At 42.3% G+C, this 26,161-nt stretch overlaps 1 protein-coding gene across 2 annotated transcripts in view; it reads left to right on the plus strand.

Moving 5' to 3' along the window:
• The first annotated feature begins 6,299 nt into the window (after positions 1–6,299).
• The window catches only part of zmym2 (zinc finger, MYM-type 2), a 28,260-nt gene continuing 8,398 nt past the window's right edge, over positions 6,300–26,161 (plus strand). Inside the window, exons 1-20 of one of the 2 annotated variants that reach the window (XR_010667617.1) lie at positions 6,300–6,449; positions 11,402–12,097; positions 12,913–13,081; positions 15,578–15,732; positions 15,902–16,050; positions 16,983–17,145; positions 17,799–18,011; positions 18,580–18,730; positions 19,498–19,613; positions 20,023–20,148; positions 21,009–21,159; positions 21,458–21,630; positions 21,719–21,884; positions 22,298–22,326; positions 22,898–23,039; positions 23,331–23,452; positions 23,587–23,737; positions 24,014–24,253; positions 24,785–24,909; positions 25,836–26,031. Coding sequence is in view for 1 of the 2 variants with exons in the window: in XM_020631985.3 (XP_020487641.3) it covers positions 11,417–12,097; positions 12,913–13,081; positions 15,578–15,732; positions 15,902–16,050; positions 16,983–17,145; positions 17,799–18,011; positions 18,580–18,730; positions 19,498–19,613; positions 20,023–20,148; positions 21,009–21,159; positions 21,458–21,630; positions 21,719–21,884; positions 22,298–22,326; positions 22,898–23,039; positions 23,331–23,452; positions 23,587–23,737; positions 24,014–24,253; positions 24,785–24,909; positions 25,836–26,031 (3,418 nt within the window). In the remaining variant the exon portion in view is untranslated. The remainder of the gene's footprint in view (positions 6,450–11,401; positions 12,098–12,912; positions 13,082–15,577; positions 15,733–15,901; positions 16,051–16,982; positions 17,146–17,798; positions 18,012–18,579; positions 18,731–19,497; positions 19,614–20,022; positions 20,149–21,008; positions 21,160–21,457; positions 21,631–21,718; positions 21,885–22,297; positions 22,327–22,897; positions 23,040–23,330; positions 23,453–23,586; positions 23,738–24,013; positions 24,254–24,784; positions 24,910–25,835; positions 26,032–26,161) is intronic. The other variant, XM_020631985.3, reaches the window with a different exon arrangement.

Raw genomic sequence — 26,161 nt, forward strand, 5'->3', positions numbered from 1 at the left:
TGTTTGTGTGAACATGCCTGCGTCTTCGCCCGAGAACTCGGCTTGGGGCAGCGATATGTCCTTTGGTTGGATCGAGGAAACTTGACTCTTCGTGCTGCCTCGACACCCACAAGTTTTAAGTTTGTCTTTCAGTTCTGACTAAAATGTGAAAGTAAAGAAGTATGCCCAGTTGTACTATTTTTGACTGTTTAAATGACTTTATAAGCAACAGCTAAAAGGCACATGCAAATGTGACCTACGTTTTTTTTTTTTACTTTCAATCAATAGATTTCAAGAGCTACAACAGCTGGAGCAGCCCGAGAACATTTGGAGGCATGTGCTGTATGTTTGCATGAAAATGAAATCGGTCATGTGGTTTTGATAAGCAGATACAAACTTGAAGGTTCCTGGTGTGTTCAGTCTTGTGCAAACATTTATCTGATATTTATTTTTTTCTTGAGTTATATTTCTAAGTACTTCGATCTCACTATGTTGTTTCACTATGTTGTTCCAATATGTCTTACCTGGTGTTCATAGAAGTAAAGCTCAGTTTAGTGTGATCAGGCATAAAGACTCTCCAGATATGTAACCCAACACCTGTGAAACTCCTTGGCCATTAAACGGCTTCAGATGGTTTTAATTTCAGTCTTTTACCAAACATGTCAGAGAGAGGAAAAGAGTTTCGATTCAGATTTTTGAATACTAGCGTACCATTAGTGTTTTAGATAAGTGATGACTGGGATTGTGATCAGACCCAATCAGTGTGGCTGAAAATGATAAGACAAAATTGCGATTGTTCACCTAAAAAACAATTATATAAATTTAAAAAAATCAGTCCTTGGTGCAACACACTATCCCCTCTTTGTGCTGAACAGGATGTATCAGTGAACTCTGGGAAAAATGTTCAGTCAGGCTCGTCATGTCCATTCACTCTGGTATAATATGTAGTCATGATTAATAATATTTAAAGTCAGACACATTCTTCTACGTGTGCCATATATCATATTTCCAAACTATCCCTTAAAGATGGAACCCATTTTGCTTTGATAATAAATGTTTCAAAATGTAGAACGTTTGATAATTCCCCCCTTTTGACCCCACTCTAACTTAACCTCCGCCCCCTAACCCAAATTTTTGTTTGCATGACTCACCTGGTTACAGGGTTCCTCATTGGCCGTTGACTTTAGTTATCATTCTGAGGGTCTTTTTTAAAATCAATATGGACTTCACACTACTTTCCGGTGCATTGATAATGAAGCTGGAACAACAGTGAATCACCAACCCACAACGATTTTACCCGATTGATTTTTAAATGACCTGGAAATGAACGGATATCAGTGGTTCCCTGGCAGGAAGAACGCATCAACTAAGAACTACGTCATCTTTTAGCATGCATTCAAAACTGGTCAGCAGAAATTAGACTTTTAGTTGAGATGAATCTTACGGTATATAAACAGACATATAGTCCAGAAAAAACAGGGCGTTCATGCCGATACATTAGTCTGTTTTCTCTCTTTGTCTGCTGATAGTTTTTTCAAAACACTTTCAGTCCCGATCACTTGTTGAAGATGCCACAGGTCTCCTGGTTTGCCTGAAGACTCTCTAGTTCAAAGCACTCTGAATATAATTAAACCTTGAATGTTCCTGCAGGTAAACACTGTGAAGTAAGTGTGAGGAACTTACAGTCTATGGTGAGGAAGTGTGAGCCCCATGCTGTTTGTTTAGAGGCTCAAAAATGTCACTGTGTGTCTCTACGATAAAACTGTCTACATATTTATTTCCACTCTTAGTTCTCTGGACATGAATTAGTGGAGAGATGTCAGAGTGGGGCTGCCACAAACTGCAACACAGGCAGCGCACCAGAGCTGTGCCTTGCTCAAGAGCACTTCTGCAGTACTCAGGAAGTGCCCTGGCACCTCTCCAGCTTCCAGACCAACTTCCATGTTTGGTCCACACCGGGGCTTGAACCAGCGAAAATCTCCAGCCTCCCAGACCAATCCCTACAGACTGAGCCCCAAGATTCAGTGGAAATGTTTAGGTTTAAAAAAGTATTTATGAATAACAGCAGTGCCCGACAGAATCCAAAGACAATGTTGACAGATACAAATGGTGCAAAGGAAAAGGAAAAAGAACATTTGTAAAGTCCTCCTCCTCCTTTGTACATGAAGAGGGCCGTTTTGTAGAATATGCATCCATACAATCATGTAAACTCCATTTACCTCCAACCTCTATCCAAATAAAAATCCTCCTTGTTCAACCCAAATGTCAAGCTGTCCTCTGTTAAGTACTGAGATGAAGCATTTTTAAAATCATTTTGCCCCTTTTACCTATCAATACTCTCAAAAATAAATCAGTGTCTAAATTCAAATGAACCTCTTATGTTGGATTAAATTCAGTGTTAGTATAATTTCAAAACTTTTGCATAATTATTCTGCAGGATGACTCGTGTGGATTCTTACTTGTTTACTTCAGTGAATGAATTTGGATGTTAAGGATGTGAATATTTCATCAGAAAGGTCAACACAGTGACAGCAGAAGCTCTCAGAGGACCGATACAAGACATTTCCCTGGTGAAGAGTTGAACAACAATGCTTAAAACACAACCTGGCAACCCACCATTTGCTATTACTACAGTAGTTTGAACTTCTACTTCTACTACTACAGAGTGGGAGAGAAAGAGCGAGAGTGACAATTGTTCCTGGATGCATGGGAAAGAAACAAAGTGGGAGGAGTATCAATATTCTTTTTTTTAAACCATCAGACTTAAAGACAACATGAAACCCCGGACTGCTGAGCAGTAATATTTACAGTCAATGCTGCTGAGGTGCTGAGTGGACGCTCATCTTTTAAAGGCTCTGTAAAGCCTGAGGGGGTCAGGTAAATAAATCAAGGAACTGCTGGAGGAAAGGTACTGCAGCTTTAAGAAACAAGGTGAGAAAGGTGCACATGGGGGGGAAACAAACGATAATACCGAGCTGCACACCAGTCAAGACTCAGAATTTGTGACATTCAAGGACTTAATAACTTCTGTTTCCTCAGTTTTTCTGTATAGACTTATTATGACATTCAAAACACAAACCAGAGAGAGCTGCAGGGAAAATGGACATTTCAACATGAGCAAATCAACAACAGCTCATTCAAAGGGTTAAAGGGTTAGAAAAACAACCATAGAGTCGTCTAGCAGCGGGTTTAATATTTTAAATTAGAGTTGTGGGGTTTATTAAATTCACAAGGAAAGACGGCTCACAAGGGGCGGAAAGGCTATAATATTTAATTATGGTTAATGTTGGATCGAGTGGATCCAAGTTAGCTCATCCAAAAGTAAGTAAACTTATAAAGCCGATGCTTATTTGACTTGATTTATTTACAGTCTATGAGCAACACATAGTCTATGTCGCCAAATCCCCCTTTTGGACACTCAACTTTATAGCTCAATTTTATGGTTTTGGACTCAGTAATTTTGGCTACTGAGTCAAACAACAGTCATGTGGGGTGCGTTTGTTGGCTTCTGGGATAGATTTAGTATTTTGACCCACAGTGGATCAACTTTTAACCCGAGATTTTAACGAGTAGTCGATGTATCCTATTAGGTTGCTTTCCCCCTACTGCAAAGGTGTATAGCCTAATTTAAACACAATAGCATCGCATGTGTCACATTTGCCACCAGTTGCGCTAGGTTTAAGATAAATGCTGACATATCCGTTGAAAGGTGCGCATGTTACGTGTAAAGAGCCAAAAGAGTCGAGGACGTCATTGCATTGGAAGGCAACATGAAAATTAACGGAGGTCCCCAAACGCCTCTTAGACATTCTAATTACATAAAGGCTACCAGTTTGGTGATTAGGAATCCGTCTTAATCCCTTTCTGCTTTAATCCTGATCACGTTTTAATCTATTTCAGTGGAATTTGAACGAGATGAAACAGAGAAATGCAATAAATTCTGATTACCAAAAAAAAAAAAAAAAACCATCGACATCAAACCTGGCAACCCGGCTGCTTTATAGCTTACTTTCTCGGGCTGATTTAGCGAATGCAAACTATTCCACATTCTCTGCTTCTGCTTTTTATCCACTTAATCTGATCATTTAAGGGGTGTTTGAGGTGATGCGGAGATGTGTTTCATTATCTGCATGACGTGAGTTCCTTCTGCACCTTTCACAGTTGGTTTTTAAGTCACTTGAACGCACCTGATCCGCCATATTAAAAACGTGATCATGACTTCATTCGACTTTAATTTGCGCTCATGAAGGGGATATTATCGCCACCTAATCTTTGATGTTGGTATATATGATTGTTCTTTATCTTGGTGTACTTAGAAGTGAGTGTGGATTGATTTTACTGCACATGCATTTCAGTTTGGTTCCTTTGACACCATTTATATCCTGTTTCTTACTTCTTCTGTTTTCTTATTGCAGTAATGTTGGATTAACTTTTATTTCTGCGTCCGTTTGGTTCCCCCTCATGTTTACTTGGATGCAATTACGTGAGGAAACTCGTTGTTGCACGGACAGATCATGCTGAGTGCATGAACTCTCTCAACCCGGATCCCTGCCCCTGATTGGACCTGAGCTGTGTACTTCAAAACAGCTTGTTGTAGTCTCTCCAACAGAACCAGATCAAAGTATATCATGTTTTGCGGCTCATTGGGAGTCAGTTTACACTGGAGGTGTGATATGCATCGGGTAAGGTAAAGCAGCTTAATGGAGCAATTTAATTGCCAACCATGCCACCACTGATTGCTCTTCCTGCGCATGCGCGACGGAGGGAAAAAAAGAGAAATACGAATGGATGTTGTCGAAGAGGAACATAAACGAAAGAGGTCTCACTCTGCCTCTAATTCCAGTTACTTTAAACGTGAGCATACACACGTAGTAGGAGGGGCTTCCTGCTTAAAGGAACAGTGCAGAGATTTTCGGACCTTTTTTTTATTAAGTTTATTACAGTGCACATTACATGCAATACACTATCCACATAGGTGTTTGTAGTTTTTGTTTATCTTAACCTTATGCTTTAACTACATGTCCTGTGTTTGACAATGTTTTACAGAATTTATTTTAAAGTTTAATATATTAAATGTATTGATTCATGTAAACTATATTTTTAATGATCTCCTCTAAATGTGATGTTTGTGCTGAGTGCAGTGCTTGATTTAGCTTTTAAATGTACTATTTATATACTTGTTTGTATGTTTTTAATGAGGAATAGCTGTGCTCTAGGCCAGTGGTTTCTAAAGTGGGGAACGTGGGAACCAAGCCACCAAGAGTGGGGTTGCTAGTTGCCTTCAGAAACAAACTAATAAACCTTTTAAACAATTTAGAGCATTACATTTTAGACCTAATTGTAACATATAATCAAGTGAAATTAAATACTTAATGTGTAATTTTGTAGATGACAGCCACATTTAAGGTGTAGTTTTATATGTCACTATTTATAACAGAGGCCATTTATCCTCTACTGGATGGGCCATTTAAAAAAAACAAACATTTTGAGTATATCCACTTCTTTTGTCACCAAGTCAAATTCCTGGTATGTTTAAATGTACTTAGCAAAAAAAAATCAGATTTAGGCATAACCACACCACCGTGTATATAAGGGTATTTGTGTTCATACGATGGAAACCATTCTTGTTGCAAAAGCTGGAAACAGTTTTGAGGTAACAAAGAAAGGTTTCAACCATCATTTATCGACCCCTTGCTCCATTGCAGAATGAATGTCTTTGCTTTCTGATTATTCTGATTGTTAAAAATGCAGCTGCAGTGTAGTTGGGCATTTGAGATCACAGTTAGCCAGATATTTATCTTGAACTTCTTGTGAATTAAGAAGCATCTATGTATATTATTGCCCCCACAGGTAGACAGAAACTAAATACTTCTTACTCAGGGACGCCGTAAAGGGGGAGAACAGTTAGGACGTTTCTAAGGGCCCTTGACTGATCAGGGCCCCAAAAAATGTTTTTTTTTTTTTTTTTACATATATAATTCTAAACTTTTGTGATCATAACAACAATTGTATTTCCCCTTTTTTTCTTTTGCAAAACAGTAGCCTTCAGACAGCTTTAGTGTTGCTAAATGAGAGATATGTATTCATGGAGCACAGAGTTCCTGGCAGCACCCCTGCTTCTACTTGACATCACTTAAATGCTTAAATCAGACCTGAAATCAATAATTGCCTTTGCAATCAAGTGGTGATTCTCGTATTGGCCAAGCAACGTTTTAACTAAATGCGTTTCTTTGTATTCACCCAGACGTAATCCCCCCCGAAAGGTAAAGGTATCCATTGGACACCCCCCCACCACCCACAACGTTGCGTGTTTGCTACGTCACGCGAGACGCCAATCGCGCGTAGTGAGTCGTCACCACAATAGACGATCTTTGGACGGAAAGTGGAAAGTTCTACGTTGTGCGCACGCGCACCCTGGGATTAATGTCAAGGCACAAAAGTGGCGCTACACCGTTTCGAGCTCTACTCCGGTAAGCATATTTCTCCGCCGTTTTACATGTTCCACATTGACGCCTAATTGGTCAAAGTTTTAGGAAACTTGTGCGGGACATCAGCCGGAAGTCCAGGGACTCTCTGAGCACTCACTCGGGGGCGAGGACACACATTAAAGGGAACAATAAACAGTTAAATTGAACAGATTTGCTCCCTTTGCTGTGTGTGTGCTGTGGCTGCTGCCGCCTCTAGTCTCCAGTATTGTTCAGTTTGCTCCCTAATGGCGGACGGCAGGCTGTTTTCCACCGGGGGAGGAGGGGGGAGTGTGTGGGGGGGGGGGGGGGGCAACTATATCTCCCTGTGAAATGTTGAGTTACTACCTGGCCTAGGGGTCACGGCAACTCCAAGGAGACTCTTGTAAACGCGATGCGGTAATTTGTCTTTGCGCCTGGTTGTTTACCACCGCATGACACAAATGAAGGTAGTTCATGTGATACCTAGAGAGAGAGAGGGCGCCCCTAGCGGCAGCCGGGTGTACATGCCACTGATTGCGCCAGCAAGGGTGGACTCCGTGCAGGGTAACTTTCCAATTAAAACCACGGCGTCACAGGTATCATAAAAATCGGGCTTTTTTGTGCGGAACCTTGGTCTGTTTTTGGTGGCACTGGCACTTGTCCGACTGGAAATTATAAACTGCATAGGGAGGGAGGGGAGGGGGGGTGGCAGATGTGCGGGTAGGATGTGTGTTTTTTTTGAGTGTCACACGGTGCAACATCTCCTCCTGTACTTGAATCATTTGATGTGCATGAGAGTTGTGATCATTTCGGGGTGGTTGGTGTTTCACAATGGCGCAGTCTGTGTGTGTCTGCTCTCCTCCCCTCGATCCGCCCGCTAATCCAATGGCTGTTTGCGCCAGGAAGGGCAGGGGTGGGAACGGAACACCCTGAACCACGTTTCTCCTGGATCCCAACTTGGTAGCCAACCTACCTACCCCCCCCCTCTCTCTCTCCCCCCCCCCACCCCCATTTTCACCTGGGTTATTTATGGAAGAGTTGCGCTGCTCAGGTAGTGCTTTTTCCGTTTATTGGGCTTAATTGAACTTTTGGATCTGTCATCTAGAGCCAAGTTTGCTTTTATATTTCTGCTTGGAGAGGAGGGGGGGGGGGATAGATGTGCGCAGACAAGGAAGCTAGGATCAGGTCGAGTTATATCCCCGTTGTAGCCGGATGCCTTGACCGGATTTGGTGCTCGCTATGGATCTGATCCTCTATCCGGTGTTGATAATCAAGGGCACGACCAGGGGGGTGGGGGGGGACTTCAGCGACCCCTGAAAGCGTGTTACAGGCTGTCCTTGTGTGCCGATTTCCTAACATTTCAGAGGAGAGCTCATCAGCTGTGTGGGGCTCAGAATAGTCCCGGGTGTAGTTTTGCATTTTGCTGCCAGGTAACCGGAATGGACTGCATTTTGGGCCATCAGCTGGCTTGTGGTGGGGGGGGGGAGAGAAGCTGTGGTGGCTGCGCATTACGCATCACTTCTCAGTGACATAAGCCTTATATAATAATCTCAGGCGTTTGATTTGAATTTGTGAGTTGTCTGGTGTTATCTGCGCAACTGGCGCAAACGGCTTCATGCGCAAACAGACAGGTAGAGGAGCACCTATGGAGGTGGTGGTGTGGCGCAGCCGTTGATTTTAAGTGTTTTATTGCATGGAGGCAGTCTCACCTCAACCCCCCCCTCCCCTCCCCTCCCCTCCCCTCCCCCCAGCCCACCTCTCTGTCCACCTGGTGTTCACGTTGGGAGACAAGGTTGCATGTCAGAGCTCATTAAAGCCGGAGCCTCGTTTCCCTCCTTCCTCCACGTGAATGCAGGCATGCTCATAGCTCTGCATTGCAGTCTGAAGTGAGTCTGGACCAGGCTATTCCCCCCCCCCCCCTAGCACCGCTGAGTTTCCTTGCACATAGATTCTCTCTGTTGGAGTAATATCAGGACATAAAGGCTGTAATGTGCAGCTCAGTTTTGCTTTGGGGAGGTGTTGCATATGAAGAAGCGGGCCTGTGGGTCCTCTTTTAGTATTTTTGACACCAGTTAACCCCACAGACATCGGGCAGATGTGTTATAACCCTGCTCTCATAAGACGTTAGGTTAGGAGGATATCTACTCTAAAACACCAGCCTGGGTAACACAAGCTCTAGAGAACTGTTAGCAATCCTGTTCTGTTTTTTTGTTTTTTTTTAACAGTAGAGAACAACTTATTGATCTTGAATGTCATGCTGTTTTGACTAGTACTTCCTGTCACATGGTCTCTGTGAGCAGCTCTTCCCTTCTCAGCTTCAGTGTGTTACAGAGAAGAAGTCATCATACTTGCTACTTGCCTTATGTATGGTGTATTCATGATGCATTGTTTTTATTGGAAGACACAGGCTTTAATGAGCCTTCACCCAAGCTAAACTGACATTTATGAGATGTTTTCTTTACTAAGATTTAAAAGACATAAGTACAGTATGCATGCTGACACCAAATAGGCACAAGTTGCACCTTATATCTGACACTTAGCTCGTCGTTGATGTAAAGTCCTCTGTGAAAAAACGGTTGTCTGGTTAAAGAGGACATATTATCCCCTTTTCAAACAGTCCCCTGTGGTCTAAATGAAACATCTGTGCTGTGCTTTGGTCAAAATATAACATGAATCAAGCACCAGAGGAGGTTAGTGACCCTGTATAAACCAGCTCTCTCAGAGTGCTCCGTTTTGGTGTGTGTGTCTCTTTAAATGCAATGAGCGCCCCCCCCCCCCCCCCCCCCCCCACCTTAGTTTTCCTGGTAGACATCACACCTCTGTAGCGACAACAAAAATAGACACAAAACTAGATGACAAAAGAAACCTTCTGTAGTGTCATTTCAAAAGGAGTCTCCGTCCTGCGCTCTTCGGTGGACAATATGTGAAAAGGGGGCTGCGAGCTGAGCTGCTGTTTACAACATCAGCTTGATCAATAGGTTCAGCCTCCTTCAGTGGTAGTACATGAAGGTTAATTAAATTACCTGTAATTGAAACTGGTAAACCTATAGAGTGGTTTTACAGAAATAATTGGTGTTTCTCTGCCTAACATAACTTTGGGGGCTGTGAGCCGAGCTTCCACCAGCTAGGCTTGTCTCTGTACATAACTGCTTACTCATCGGTTTTACCGGATTAAAAATACCAGCTATTCTTACAATAAGATTTATTTTTGGGGGCTTTTAGTCCTTCATCTTGGACAGGATAGAGTAGAGAAAGAGAGAGGGCGAGGGGAATGACGCGTGAAAGGAGCCACAGACTGGACTCAAATCCGTGCTGCCAACTTGAAGGACTCTCCCCTCTGACATGGGGAGCGACCTCACCGCTAGGTCATCAGTGCCCCACTTTTGACCCCTTTTTAAAAGTTATTGAGGAACGCGAGGTGAGGAATGGTGTCGTGAAGCGGTTTTATTCGCTTTACCTTACATAGCAGAGTTCAAGATGGCCGCCGTGATGATGTCAAGGATACGACCTGGCTTCCTCCTGTAGTGTAGACTGATCTCTGTTAGAGCTCTAAAGGCTGCAGTCATGTGTTCTCAGGCTCTTCCTGTTTATGGTGCCTGTTGGGGTGAAGAACATGAAGCTACAAAGATCATTGTCTGCAGCGTGCGTGCGTGCGTGCGTGCGTGCGTGCGTGCGTGCTGCAGCTGTCAGCAGTGATGTGAGGCTCACGGCTCCCCTCACTGCTGTGTGACATGAAAAAGAGATTTTGACAGAAACAGATCAACACTAGTGAGTGCAGAGATCCCCAAAAGTGCTCTGGATAATATTTGATGCCGAGTGTGCCACCAAATCAGCCGACAACCCATGTGATTTGTATTTTCTTCTTCTATGGATTCATAGAGATGCTAAAGTATTAAACACATTTTTGAGTTGGCTTTTTACTAATTCAGCATCATGCATCTTGTTAATTAAACCCTGTTCATATTGAGCCGGAAAACTCATCAGCACCCAGATGTAGAGCACAGAGAACAAGTCCCTGTGGTGGTGGTGTTGGGCCTTACCATAACCATGGCAACCAAGGTGTAGCTTCACCAGTTGCTGGGGGCAACAAGAGAGAAGCTGTGCAGAGTGGCACACAGAGGTAGGGGGACTTGAGAGGCGGCAGGTAAGAGGAGGAGTGCGATGCTGGGTGGTCGAGTGAGGAGATGCAGAGAACGGGAAGAGGAGGATGAGTGGAAGAGACGTGACAGGGCCTAGAAGAAGAAGAAGGAGGGGGAGGAGCAAAGTTACTCCCTCCGTTGCTGTGCAGGCTGGTAGCAGCTCTTTAGATTCAACGTTCATACGCCATGGAAACATCGTCTACTCTCTACTGTTGCATCTATTTAGCTGCGGCTGTCAACTTTCAGGTCACATTTTCTAGTTGAAATGACACCAGAAAGGGTTGACTATGGAGCACAGCACCTCCCCGCTTTTCAATATACTGCTTCTTGAAAGCAATATTGCAATCAATTTGGAAAATGTTCACACAAAAAGGGTCTTGATGGAATAGCTGATTCCGTAATAGGTCTCAACCATTAAAAGCTTTCCCTTTGCTTCTGTGTTGTTGTAGTTAAAAATGAAAGGCTCATATGTAGGGCAAGCTTGGTTGAAAACAAGATGGGTGTTTTAAAGGATCAGTCGTTATCTCCACTAAATATAACCTTTAATATTATATACTTACAAGATTAAAACCCTAAATATTTGTTATAATGCTGACTGTTCTGTATGTCCACCACATTTCAGCCAATGAAGACACTGACACTGAAAAGGTTGTAGCTAACAATGAGTCATCACTAGGCAGAAGGAGGCTATGTGGTGGTGGTGATGGTGGGGGGTGGGGGAAGGGGGGTGGCTCTCTGGGGACACCTGCTCTACCTGAACAGCTGTCAGGCATCCTGAAACCAATCACTGCTGCTGCTGGCTCTCACCTTATTGTCCTCTTTTCTTTGTGCTGCCAGGTGGTTGCCTTAGCGATGGACGGGGAGTCAGAACCAAGCCCTGCCGTAGCAGAAGAGGCAGGGGAGCATGTGGAGCCCATGGGTGCAACTCCCTCTCCCCAGCAAGAGAGCACGCCCCCCTCAGAAGAGGCTGGGGAGGCGGTTTCCATGCTAACAGAAGATGGAGCAACAAAGGAGGGTGGCACAGAGGACAATGATGATGATGATGATGTGGTTCTAGTAGGGGAGGAAGCCCCCAAGCCTTCTGCCACAACCCTTCCAAACGACACACCAAGCACAGACAGTCCCGAGCCGACTGCAGACATGTCTACGGCTTCCAAGACCCCCCGGTCCCCTGCGTCTTCCAGCATAACCACAGCAGCAGCAGCAGCAGCGCCTAAACCTCCAACCACAGAAGCAGAGCCCATTGTCATTGACGACGAGGAGGACTCTGAGCAGAAGGACACTTCCTCCTCCTCGCCAGCACACCCTGGAGGCTCCTCCACCGCACACTCGCCGGTTGCACTCAGCAGCACCGAGCCGGATTCAGAGATCAGGATTGCCAGCGTCACCACATTGGGCTCCAGTAGCCAGGAAGAAAGCGCCACAGTCTTTACAGTAAACACTCCACCACATCCCGAAGATGACCAAGGAGACCTGAACCTGATGATAACATCGGTGACATCACTTCAGAGCGGGGAGGCGGCTGTCACATTGGTGAGAATCAGATGAACTGGTTTTATGTATACTTGAGTTGTATGAGTAACAGTCAAACCATAATGATACCTGTTTTGAAACCACCTCAATAAACTGGAAATCCTAGGCACCTATTATTGGGTTAATTCAGTTTTTAATGGGTTGCTTATTCACATGTCTGTCACAGCATTAAGCGTTCCCTGTCAGACGGGGGGTGGAGGAGGGCTGTGTGAGTCAGGAGACAACACATGACGTTTTTTTTTTGCCTTTATATCAATGCTATGTTTAATTGGAAGTATTGATGAAAGAGCAAAGATGAACATACTCGTGAGCTGGAAAGAGTGTGAAGCTGTTTTGTACTCAACGAGCCCACCAATCGTATAAGAGTCGTAATAGTAATTTTTCCGGGTGAAGACTTTAGACCGTTGCAGCTGGATCCGAGAAATTCTGTAAATGTTCAGGAGTTTTGTGCATGTGTGAAAACACCTAGAGAAGCTGTGACTTATAGCTGATTGGCTGCTTTGAAGGTTTTCATAGCATGGAGGCCGAGTTCCAGGAAATGTGGTTCTTCTTGTGTAGTAGACATTCTTGAATGCAGGTGTGATCTTTGGTGTAGCTGGTTTTCGTCCTGGCACAGTGTCTAATGTTATCTCTGTTAAGACACTGCAACGAGCGGATTTTTTCATGCTCCTTTTTGTTCATACATGCGGGCTGCTTCTGGTTAGAATACTTTAGATTTATTGCAGATTCAACACACTGCACAGCATGTGACACCATCTTCTTTTCTGACGTATTTTCAATTAGGAGAAGCTAACTCAAGTCTTTTGTTCTACCAGGAAGGTGAAAGCCATGCAGAGGAAAACGGTCTCCAGATCAGCAGCGCGTTCAGCCTGAATCCAGACACCCCACCTGGTCGACTGACGGCCTCCTTCAACCCTGGGCGGGGCTCAGGTCCCATGGGCCAGCTGGTACAGAATGGAGACACAGGGACGCACAATAGAGCAGGTGATGAATTTAAGCCAAAAGTCAATTAGCTTGACATGTTCCAATATGAAATTAGAGGCTGCTTTGCTTACACATACATTTACTTTGACCTGAAGTTAGCCAACACTATCATGCGAGTGGTAGAAATCAACATGTTTCTGCTTTTTCCTTTAGCTGTCACTCTTGTGTCTGTTAAGCTAAAACATTAATTTAGAATTTGGAGTTAAGGACCACCTCAACTTATTTAATTCAGAAGCTTTATCTGCATTAAGTTTCAGGAATATTTTCAGCAAAGCTTTAAAGTGAAACATCATCAAACATTCAGGCCACTTAATAAAACAGATTAATAAATGTATGTGAAAATATATGAATAATATACAACTCTAAATGTATTTCAGAATCAGCCAATACACTGTTTTACCAAAAATTGGCAAAACTGGCCTAACTTTTGCTTCAAACAATGCAGAGTCATACACCAAAACACATGATTGGCTAATCAAACGTGTGCAAGCGTACTTGGATTGGATTGGTGGATTACTTCGTCATGTTTTGATGACTGCTAAGCCTTCAAACTCTTTCATCTTTTGCCCAAACTGCCTTCAGTGTCTCTAGTTTCTAGTGAAATATGTGTGCTGAGTTTTGGTTCAAATTCTTGGTGTTGCAGTTATGTTTTCTCTGGAGAGACAGCTTTTCTATGTCATCAATACAATAAATCAGGTACAAGAGTGTAAAGAATAGTGGATATAGGATTGGAAAAAAAAGGTTACTACTTAATACAAAAACTGAATAAAATCAAAAACTGACCATAACCAGTCCACTGTAAAAGAATTGGCTGGTGATTAAAGGAAGAATGTGCAACATTTTACACAAATACAGCAGAGATCCCGTATATCCTGTGTAAACGTCTCTCTGAGTCATGACTGTCTACAGTGAGTGGGAAGCGTGAGTCCAGCCAGCTGTGTTGTTGTCAAAGCCGTGTTTACATGGACGAGACAGCCCTGTGTATAAAAGCTGTTTCAGTCAAGGACTAGAGAAAAGAAGAATAACATGCTCACTGATTATTTGGATGTGATTTAACTGTCTTCAGATCACGGTCATTCTGTGTCAATTTATGTGCAATATGAAGCTACGAGTTAACAAAGTGCACTAACATTAGACTGCTTACACAACAATGCAGGACACAGACAACTGCAGCTCGAGCAATTTTGTCTGCTGCTTGCACTTAAAGGTGCTTATCGTAATTATGTTGTCTTCTAATTCATAACTCCTTAGTGGAAAGGCAAGTGGAGAGGGGTTAGAGGTGTGTCGCTGGAGGAGAGCGGCGGCTTAATTATGGCGGAGGTGTCGCCAAACAGCAGTTTGTTTTGGTTTCATGCTGGAGCTCAAGGGTGACATCTACTCGATCAAGAAGATGCACATTCTTCCTTTAACGCTGCCATGTGTCTAAGGAGCCAAATATGGGTCATTTTTGAACTTCAATTTTTTTTTAAATTGAAAGGCAAACCCCTCACATTGTCCAAAAAAACCAACAAATTTATTTGCAATGTTTCTTTCTTCCTTAATGTTGCCAATGTATGTGCAGTTTAGACAGTGCTTCCTTTAACTTTCCATCGACTTTTAGTTGAAAATATGAATAATCTCCTGAAGTTAAGAAGCACATTTATTGTTGAATAAATTATGAAACAGATTCAACAACACGCTTTTGAAATCAAACATGTCCATTGTGAACAACTGTACTTGCCGTCTGTGTTTTGAAGAGCATATTCCTCTCATTAAGTTATTCCAAAGATTTTGCTCTCATTCAGCCCTAAGGCCACAGATGTTTACTAATAAGGATTGACTCTCAGCTGAAATTTCATTACTAAGAGTAGTGCTGTTCTCGGACTTTAAGAGTGTCCCCGATTCAGCCCCTAGATGTGCAAAATTAAAAAGCAGGTCAGTGACCTTGGTCAGTTGAAGCATTTGACCCAGATTATGGAGTAATGTGAGAGCTTTTCGGATCCAGTCTTTAAGTAGATTTGTGAATCGCTTGCAGACACGTCGGGGCTGCCGAAAATGTAAAACATTTTGGTTATTCAGGATTTAAATATGGATGATTACATCAGATCTCTCTAAGCAGGACAACGATATCCAATTACGGAGAGGGTTTCAAGGAGACGAAGCAGCTGATGGGGTTGCCAAGCAACTGTAAACAGTCTAGCCCTGAAGGCTAACGTATCTATCAACCTTTTTTTTTGACCAGAATCATGAAGGTTTTTTTTTGTTTTTTTTGCAAAGCGTTTCAACATCAGGTTGATTTACTGTGTCAGTCTCATTATGTTTACATCTGTGTGAGCTCTGCTCTCTCTGGCAGGACGATCTGAATATTCTTGTCAGCTCTTTTAGATTGTGCACATATGAGATGAAGAACATCTGTGAAGCTTCTACTGAAGTGCATGAAGCAGCCCGATTTCAAACTTGTGGACTCTGGATTTACAGAGTCCAACCTGCTAACGTCTTTTGTTTCTTGTCCTTCAGACTCGTGGATCTCTCAGTCGGCTTCGGTCCCCCGCAACCAGAAACAGACGGGGGTCGACTCTCCGTCACCAGCCACCTCCCTCCCTAAACCTGCGGGCCAGTCTTCCTCGACGACATCCTCCTCAGGCTCGCAGCCACAGCCAAGGACAGTCAAGGTGATTCACAACTGGGGGTTAAACAATAGACATTTGAATTTTATCATTTTTGCTGTTAGAGTTGTTCTGACAGATATTTATTGCAGCTTATAAAGTGAATTCATAGATATGCTTATTTCTATTGTTGAACTTCCCGGCAGTTAAATCGTCTGTGTTTGTTTTATCCCAGGTGACCTGCGCTAACTGTAAAAAGCCTCTGAAGAAAGGACAAACAGCCTACCAGCGTAAAGGATCAACGCACCTGTTCTGCTCCACCACCTGCCTCTCTGCCTTCTCACACAAACCCGCCCCCAAGAAGAGCTGCACCATGTGCAAAAAGTGAGTCTCCCCTGAAAGATGCTCGAACCATCGCTGTAATTTACGGTTGTATACAAAACACATAGGAGTTTAACAACGAACCAAGTCTGGAACAAATATTTCTTAACAGTGAGTTTTGAGTTTGTTTTCTTCCCCAATTATGAGATGATTTTTAACCCATGTTAGGCCTGCATTACAAGCCATGTCAGTTTTGATATCCTGATATCCCTCATTTGCAATCTACGTTTAGATAAGGCATACTTTTTGATATCACGTGCTGTTTTCCAAATAGAAAAATGGGGGATTTTTTGGGGGCTTGCAGAGGGCTGGACAAAGTCTTGTTGTTTTAGGATAATAATCTAAATGTAGTGTTGTAGTCAAGGCCGCACTAACCGAGACCATGACATACCTGAGGCCAGACTGCTCCGAGACCAAGTCAAGACCAAGACATTTAGGGATCGAGACCAGATCAAGACCAAGACCAAGGCAGGGCGAGGCCGAGATAAGACTAGGACAATATATATCAATGAAAAAAATCATCATTTTGTGTGCAGGGGGCGTGTCACTCACTTAGACCATAGCACCAGGAAGGTTGCGGATGTGGGGGATAAAAATCAAAATAATGAATGAAGTTATTGGTTCTTTTAGAAAGAGGCGTTTTCCTTTCAACTCACTGACGTGGAAAAATAGCCTATGAGTGGTGGTCCTAATGTAAAATCCGGAGTCTGTCTAGACCCAAACAAGACCTTCAAAAAGTGATCTCGAGACCAAGACAGATCTTGAGTACTACAACACTACCTAAATCATAAAAAATACCTAATTATTTAACCTAATATCTGAACTATAGCTGAAGGTAAGTCCGAAACACAATAACGAAAACAAGAATGTCTTTATGTGTTTATATTTTCTGCAGATGTTAATCTTTTCTTTGTCATGTTTTTGTGCCTTTTTAGAGACATCACAAACATGAAGGGTACCATCGTGGCCCAGGTGGACTCCAGCGAGTCGTTCCAGGAGTTCTGCAGCACGGGATGCCTCGGCGCGTACGAGAATAAGCAAAACCCACCGAAGTCGGGCATCAAAACCAAATGTACCGTCTGCGGCAAGCTCACAGAGGTCAGTCTGTTTGATGTGGTCATTCTTAACCACGACACAGAACCTGCAACTTTATTTCAGACAGCAGAACAAGTCATTCCTTTCAGTGTAATAAAATGTAATGACTGTGAGTCTGAGGCTTCACTCCGCTGGCTTCAGTGTTTGTAGGTCCTGTTTCATTCATGTATATATTCTCATCATTATTTTAAATTTTCTGTCTTTGATTCTTATCCATTAATAATAATTTCCTTTGACAGCATTACATTTCCTCGGTCTCGCGCCCTCCCTCTCTGTCTGTGTCCTGTTCAGCTCACACTCGTTTAATATTTATCTCTCTTCTTCCTTCTGAGACCTCACTGTTCACTGTTCTCATGTTCTCCATAATCAGAGGAAGTATTTTCTTTAAAAATAAAAAATGATTTATGAAATAACAAATCAATTTTTTTAGTTGGTTTTTATGTCAATTTTACTTTCTTTTTTCTAACATCCACTGCTTGCCTTTAAAGCATTTTAATCAGAACTGAATGTGTTTGCCCGGATGCTCAGCTGGAGTTCCTCTAGAGAAAAGTGAACTTGCATCACAAAGCTGCTCTAAACTTAACGGGCAAATATGCGTTAAAGAAAGATATATCGGTCTAGTTTATAAGACTCTCTCTGCATTTCTCTGCCTACAGATCCGACACGAGGTCAGCTTTAAGACCGTGACCCACAAGATCTGCAGCGACACTTGTTTCAACGTTTACCGCAGAGCCAACGGGTTGATCATGAACTGCTGCGAGCAATGCGGAGACTACCTGCCCAGCAGAGCGTCAGCCAACCACTTCCTGCTGGTCGACGGCCAACAAAAACGCTTCTGCTGCCACAACTGCATCAGGGAGTTCAAGCAGGTACTTTAGACCCAAACACAGGACACAGGGTTGGGAAATGAACCTGAATGGAGCCTCGTTTAATTTCATTCAACCATATCTGTTAGAAATCACAGCTCTGCTTTGACAGCAAGAACTTCAGTCATTTTTTCTATGTTGACTTTAGAGCGTTCATGTCGTTCAGCTCAGTGTTTGCACTCTTCTCGATCTCAAATTCAAGTAATTCTGTTTTTACTGAATAACTTACAACTAAATTGAGTTGTAATTCAATATTGGCCAGTTATTAGAGGGGTGAATTGTATTTGTTGCTTGGCAACAGCAGCTTATAGAACATTTCGGTAATAATTGGAGAGAAAAAAACCTGGAAACTCAAACAGAAGGCAGACTGTTAGGTGAAGCTTGTGTTTTATATTCACACTGTCTGTGTCCAGTAATGAGCAATCTCTTTAAAACATCAATATGTGAGCCGATTAAAATTATCCAACTTCAAAGCATTTAAATTTTTAACCATGAAGCTATAGCCACGTCTCTTTGTCACATTGAGTTGCTTGTTGTCTTATTGTGATGTTTTGCTCTCTGTCCCTCCCAGGTCAACAGTAAACTAGCGAGCTGCAACACTTGTAAAACGCTAATAAAGACAGGCGAGGTGCTCCACAGCATCGGAGCGGGTGGCGTCATGTGCTCATACTGCTCCGTCAACTGCATGAACAAGGCCAAGCTGGCACCAACCACCATCATTAGTGAGTAACCAGACTTCAGAACACCAAACAGAGCTAGAGACTTTCCAGAGATGTACACTTTTGTTCTCCTTTGTCCATCAGAAACGTTACTGAATGTTTTTAGTAAGACCTCGACATATCCGCAGAGTAAGGTTATTTTCTAAGGTCTATGTGTGGGCAGGAGCAGAAAAATAATTAGAATTTATGATTGCGATGTCTGGGTAACCTTTGGTTTGTTCTCAGGATGAAATTATTTCTCTCTCTGGATGTGTTAAGGTTTTTTTTTTTTTTAATTCATTGGTATGTACACTCTTCAATGAACGTGTCAACTAAGCAGCAGAAGGGTGAAAAATACTTCATAAACCACCATACGTTTGTAAAATCAACGATTAAAAAAAGTTACCTTTTTATAATTCACCTCGATCTTGATCCCTAAATGTCTCGGTTTTGCACTCTAGTGTTGTAGTCAAGACCAGACTAACCGAGACCAGTCACTTCATTTTGTATTTGCTTCATTTTCTGAAGAAAACTATTTGAACTCAAATACTTAATGTTCTTAAAAGTCTTAGCGTCTTAGTATCTGTAAAAGCTATGAAAAGAAACATTATGGTTATGGCGCTCCTGTTTCTATAATGTTCCACTGAAGATCATGAGTATTTATTCCATTGATACTAAACACCAAATAGACTGTAACAACATGTGCCAATAAAAAGGAAGGCGAAAGAAAGAAAAGTGTATCAAATGTATTGTCGGTGAGTGTTAATGTTCGATTGTCGTTGTGTGTGCAGACACAGAGCCCACATGTCACTTCTGCAAGAGGAACTCATTACCGCAGTACCAGGCCACGCTGCCAGAGGGAAACATCCTCAACTTCTGCAGCTCGCAATGTGTCACCAAGTTCCAGGTGAGGAGTCTCCTGCTGTTCAAAACCAGAAGACATGAATCAGGAAACCAGAACATAACCGAAAGACATGCATGTCCACCAGTGAAAAAAACTTCCAAAAAGAATCGGTTCATTTTTATTTCTTAAATTCAGCTAATTGAAGGAAGATTAGTTTCTGTATCTGCCGTATCTCAGCGGCTGTGTAGGTGAGGCTGCATACTGCTGTAAATAAGCAAACATGCATACTAATCTCATGCAGATTACTAGGTTGTCGGAAATTTAGGTTGAGGTGCTTTTTTCAACATGGCCACCACCATTGTAGGGCCTCAAAATGTCCCTTTTTATTGAAGTCATTGAGTGTAATTTTTTGCACTCAACTGCACATCATAAAAAAAAATCTAAATATTTTTGTGACGTTTTCTTCTCACAGAATGCTACATTTCAAACAGCCACAAATGGACAGTCGCCCAACTCCACCACAAACAACACCGTCCAGCTGAAATGTAACTACTGCAGAGGAGCGTTCAGCCTGAAGCCTGAAATCCTGGAGTGGGAGGTGAGAACATCCTGACAAGGTTTTCTTTTCTTTCATCTTTTAGAGTTCATAAGAATGTTTAAGGCTGGAGTTCTTCCCTCATATTAAGACCATTTAATTTTCTTTACATTTGTTTTGCTCTTTTTTGGGGGGATACAACACCAATGCAACTCAGCATTTTCACCTCTCAGCATCTAAGTGCAAAGATGCTCTTGGCATCAGCTGTGTTTGACACTTCACTTACAGCCCTCCCAGTTGACAGCAGCTTGACTCATTAGAATAGCACTGCGCTCGTCAATGTCACTTCTCCCGCTCTGACCAATCAAATTCAAGAAGGGGCCGGACTTCTGATGTTAGCTTTGTCATCAACAATGGAAGCGGAGAAAGTAATCTGACTTCTTGAGCAGCTGCCACTGTCAGATTCATTTACATTGATTTCATGTTGATATTTACTTAAATAAAGGAAAATGTTCAACATTTAAAGCAAATTAAACCGACCAAACTGTCACTACTGAGGGAAGCAGAAGTTAAATTTAGTTACCTAGCAACAAAGAGTGCTGGGGAGAAGCGCTCTGTAAATGGGTTTATGGTTGCTGCCAGGGCCTAAATCAGAGCGCAAACACAAACCATAGATCATTTCCAAACGGTTTGATTATTTTGAAGCAGAGATTTTACACGAATTAGGGCCAATTAATTTAATTTAATTTAATTTAATTTAATTTAATTGACAAAATCAATGTCAGAAATACTCATGCTGAAAATGTAGCAGTCTACCGCTGTAGCATCAACCTGCAGTTTTCTTACTTCTCCATGCATTATTTAAGACTTTCAAAACCAGAATTGTGGTTTTACATGCATCTATATGTATCTGTCTGTGTCAGGATAAAGCCTACCAGTTCTGTAGTAAGGCGTGCTGTGAGGACTACAAGAAGCTCCACTGCATCGTGACGTTCTGCGAGTACTGCCAAGAGGAGAAGACGCTTCATGAGACGGTTAAGTTCTCCGGGGTCAAGAAACCCTTCTGCAGCGAAGGTACTCATCTCTCACCCTCTCATCTCGTCTGAAGGACTCTTGATAAATCTCAGCCAATTCCTTGAAAGCTTTGAAGTAGTCTTTTAAAGAATGATTACATCCCACGATGGGTGTTGTCTTGAGGTTTTCGTTGCGCCTTGATATTAGAAGAATATTTCTTGTTTGTTATGATTTTATTTGTTGCTTCAAGATGAAATCCCTTCAATCCTTTTTTATACAGTATATCATTTTTACTTTTTCATCTTTCCTCCTTCTTTATGATTCTACTCACCTGTTTCTTGGTTGGATTATTTCTCAGGTTGTAAGCTGTTATTTAAGCAGGATTTCATCAGGCGGCTGGGTCTGAAGTGTGTCAGCTGTAACCACTGTAACCAGCTCTGTAAGAGAGGTGTGACTAAGCAGCTCGGCGGCATGACGCGGGACTTTTGCAGCGAGACGTGTGCCAAGAAGTTCCACGACTGGTACCACAAGGTCTGTTGTCATACTTTTTATATTTGAATAAAACAGCTAAGGATCTGTTAAATGAATGTTCTGAAACGATTCCTCTTGTGGCCACTAGGCGGCGAGATGCGACTGCTGTAAGGTGCAGGGGAACCTGACAGAGTCTGTGATGTGGAGAGCGGAGATGAAGCAATTCTGTGACCAGGAGTGTCTGCTGAAGTTCTACTGCCAGCAGAACGAGCCCATCATGGTCACACAAAAAGGCCCCGAGAACACAACCATAGGTACAAACTGTGTGTTTTTTGTGTTTTTCATTTGGTGCAGTTAAAATGAGTTCTATACATGACGCACACACCTACACACAGGCTGCACTTTGCACTTAATTCACACTTTTGTATATTTATCTGTTTTTCTTTTTTTTTTTACATTTCTTTATTTTCCTCCATTAGTGTGTCTTTTAGAGCAATGCTCGAGTGTTTTACTGCTCGGTCATTGCATTCCTCTGCCCATCTATAAACCTGCCTCAAAACACAATTTTAGATGTAACGATACAAAACAGTGAAGTAATAAAAAGTGGTATTTAAAACATTTAAAAGATAAATTGAAGCAATTCAATTTGTGCATGACTTTTTATGTGTCACATAACAATACTTCATGCAAATTAAAGGTTTGATGTATTTCTTTTCCATCTTCACAGGGTATCAAATGCAAGAGGCAAAACTCGGGGTGAGTAAGAAAATGGAAAAGTTTTTTTGTTTGATTTGAAATTATGGAACGTGTTGATTCTTAGTTCCTTTTTTTGTTACTCTTGCACATAAGCCATCAGTTTAAGCACCTTCTAACCTGAAATGTGTAGACATTTTCTTTGCAGAATCATCATTATTATTTTATTTTATTTTTTATGGTGCAATTCGGAAAAAATCAGTGCAAGTGCTAGACGATACAAACAGAACAATGCAAAAAAAACATAGAGTAGGAGGACAGCAAAGACAATAAAAAAAAATACTGAGACATTAAGTGACAGACTACAAGCAGCAAAGAAATTAGAAAACAATATGACAAACATGAACGAGGATACAAGAAGAAAACGAAGAGAGAGAGAGAAGGGGAAGGAGAGATGGTGCTTTTGTAAGGTGGTAATGAGAGGGAGAAGAGAGAATTGAGAAGAGTGTATGGTACATGTTGAGTGGGAAAGGTGAGAGTCTGTGTAATGTTTATGTTGTGGGGTAATGGACTGCTACAGTCCCATTATGTGTTTCCGTATAATAACAGATGTGTTCTCTGTGCCGCGTTGCAGACGGCGACTCAGGCTACTTCGCCGTACGCAGGCGGAGGTCTGATGAGAGACGTCAAGAATAAGGCGGTGCTCTGCAAGCCACTCACGAGGACCAAAGCTACTTACTGCAAACCACACATGCAGAGCAAACTTTTACAGACAGGTATAGTGGATAATCTTACTAAGAGGAGGACTGCAGACGGATGCATTAAATTTGTTTTGGTGGTTCAGTTAGCCCGATAAAAAGAAACAGTGTAGCTGCAGAAGATTGTTCTTTACATTGAGCCCTTAAGAATGATCTAAAACTACCTCCATAATTGCTGGAGAAGATCTTAACACCTGCATAACACTCAGGTTGTTCAAATGCTCGGGATTTAAGGCAATCAAAGGTGTTTCATAATAAATTCCCAAAACAGGCTCTGGCAGATGACCTCTGTGTATTTTATTTTCACAGATGTAGATGATGGTGTGAAGAGGGAGTACGTCCCTGTACCCATACCTGTGCCTGTCTTCATCCCCATGCCCATGAATATGTATTCCCAGGTCACCCCCACTCCAGTCGCTCTGCCTGTACCGGTAAGAGATGATTCTTAGCTCATATAAGGTATAAAGCAAGAATTAATTTCAGTGTGCTTTCAGTAGTCAGAAGACGAGAAAAGCGCGGATCAAGCTCGAGGTCATTTACCATTTTCCCAATCTTTCCCGTCCAGGTTCCTGTGCCTGTGTTTCTGCCTACCACCCTGCAGGGGGCAGAGCAGATCGTCCAGACCATCAACGACCTGAAAAACAAGGTGGCGTCTGACTCTGTGGAGGCCGGCCTGATCTCTATGGCTGAGATGATCATGGAGGACCAAAAACCAGGTACACTTCCTGTATAAAGAGGAAGAAGATAGAATATACACTTTATCAATCCTGCAAGGGGAAATTCAGTTTACAGTATGTGACGGTTACTTTTTTTGAGATATCAGTTTCTTCGATGTGTGCTTTCATCCTGGTGCAGTGGAGCAGACCTCTGTTGTTTCTTTACAAAAAACCATGTTGTATTTACAAATTCACCAATCTTAACACAAAGCTCACCTCACTTTAGTTTGAAGAAAACTTGCAGCAAATGATGACACTGACCGGGCTGTGTTTCAGATGTGAAGCTGGTGAAGGTGAAGAGAGAGAGAGGAGAAGGCGAGTCTTCCAGCAGCAGCAGCAGCAGCAGCAGCTCGGAGGAAGAAAAAGAGAAAAAGGAGAAGGTGAAAAAGGAGGAGAAAAAAGAAGAAGAAGAAGAAGAAGAAGAAGAAGAGGAGGAGGAGGAGGAGGAGGAGGAGGATGACGACGACGACAACAAGTATGAGCCGGACTTAGACCTGGAGGCCGACTTCCCTCAAGGTAAACATCTACTACCTGGAGAAATAGACCTGTTGAATAATGAAGAAATGCTGCTGAATTTGAACATGCGAGTTGGTCCCCAAGTCCCTTTCTTCCCTTCTGTGTGAATACATTTCATGCAGCTCTTATATAACATCTGACTGACTGCAGCGGTTTGTTTTCAAAGGATCAGTTCAGTAATTGAGATGAAAATTCTTCCCTCTGGTTATTTCTGGCCCTGTTGTCATCACTACTGTCGGAGCAGAGGTTTAAAGGTCCGGTGTACTGTCCAGAGGAGGAGTGTATAGCCAGTAAGCAGGCCAGGAATAGGAATCAATTTATTGTCTTCTCAATATATATCACAGACTTTAGCTGTGCTGAGTCTGCTCACCCTTGAGCTTGAGATCATGGCCTCTGTTGGATCCAAGATGTGAATATCTATTTCTCTAAGCCTCGTCGTTGTCACCGCTGTAGGTGGCACAAAGGTTTTAATTAAATATCATTTTACAAAGAAAAATTAAATGAATTCAACATTTTCCGTTCCCCTCTCAGCCTCAGATCCTGCTCCAGTCCTGGAGGGAATGGACGAGGACATGGGTTTCTCTCTACCTCCTGTTCTGGCAGAGGAGAAGGAGGAGCCGGAGGAGTCTGTACCTCGACCGCAGCCACGAAGACTAGTAATGCACGCACAGATACAACACATCGACACATGTTACAATTACTAAATATGTCCTGGTCAACTAAGTGTGATGGGGTAGAACAGGGCTATTCAATTACAAATTCAAAAGGGCCAGATTTTAAAACCAGGAAATTGAAGAGGGCCGGATTTTTAAAAAGATTTGAAGAAAAAAAAAATGAATTAATGTAGTAAAATACAAACATTTATTTTTGTTTCACATTTGCACATTTTCACAAAGGCACATCAAAGGTTATGAACAGAATTAACCCAATGCCATCACTGCACAGAACCATAGAAAGTGGCAATAACCCCCAGTAACAAAATATTTCTCTCTGCCTGTTTGTCCTTCTTCTGCCTTCTTCCTCCTCTGTCAGATATGTGACCAAGTGTTTATTGAATGGTAGACACAGAGTCTACCATTCAATAAACACTTGGTCACATATCTGGCAGAGGCACATTAAAGTGCATGGACATTATTAAACCATTAAACTAAAACAAAAAGGTGACGACATTGACTATTTGATAACACTCACTCCCTCTCTCTCCCATTGTCTCCCTCCAATCTGTCAACCACATGCAGAACAATTTAACTTTTTAAATTAAATACTCCGGTCACATCTGACCCAATCATTTTAATCAATGTGTGTCTGAAGCATTTCTCTCAATAACAGTGTAAAAGCAGAACTTCCCCTCGGGATTAATAATGTTTTTTTTTTTTGTTTTTCAAAATTGTGATATGTTTCTGTCAAGTAGATTTGTTTAACTTTATAAATTAGCCTTTTTACTGATTTATATATTTTGTTTTCTCATCAGACTGAAGTGTAACCCGTTACATTCTCTACTCTGGAAGAGTGACACTCTTGTAACCACTTGTTTTGGTGTAAATGTATTGACTCTGTAGTAATCCTTGTGTTTGTGTTGCAGGGGAACAAGAGGCAGGCAGTAGAGGAGGAGAGCTCAAATCCGGCTTCGTCCTCTTCGTCGAATCCATCAGGAAAACCCTCAGAAGGACGGTCGCTGCCTCTTAAAGCTCGCTACGGCATCTACGCCTGGAAACGCTGGGCGATGTCTGCTCCTGACAAATCACACAACGCCAAAGCAAAGGATCACTCCAAAACAGGTACGCTACAATTCATCGTGAAGTTACTGCCCTGTCTGAGTAGTCATGTTACATACACCCACTTCTGTAAATAAAATGTTGCTTTTAGAATAATTTAGAACTTGATTTTAACAGCAGTCTGTGTCTGTTT

This window comes from Labrus bergylta, chromosome 13 (genome assembly GCF_963930695.1).
Source record: "Labrus bergylta chromosome 13, fLabBer1.1, whole genome shotgun sequence".
In the NCBI taxonomy this organism is placed as follows: Eukaryota; Metazoa; Chordata; class Actinopteri; order Labriformes; family Labridae; genus Labrus; species Labrus bergylta.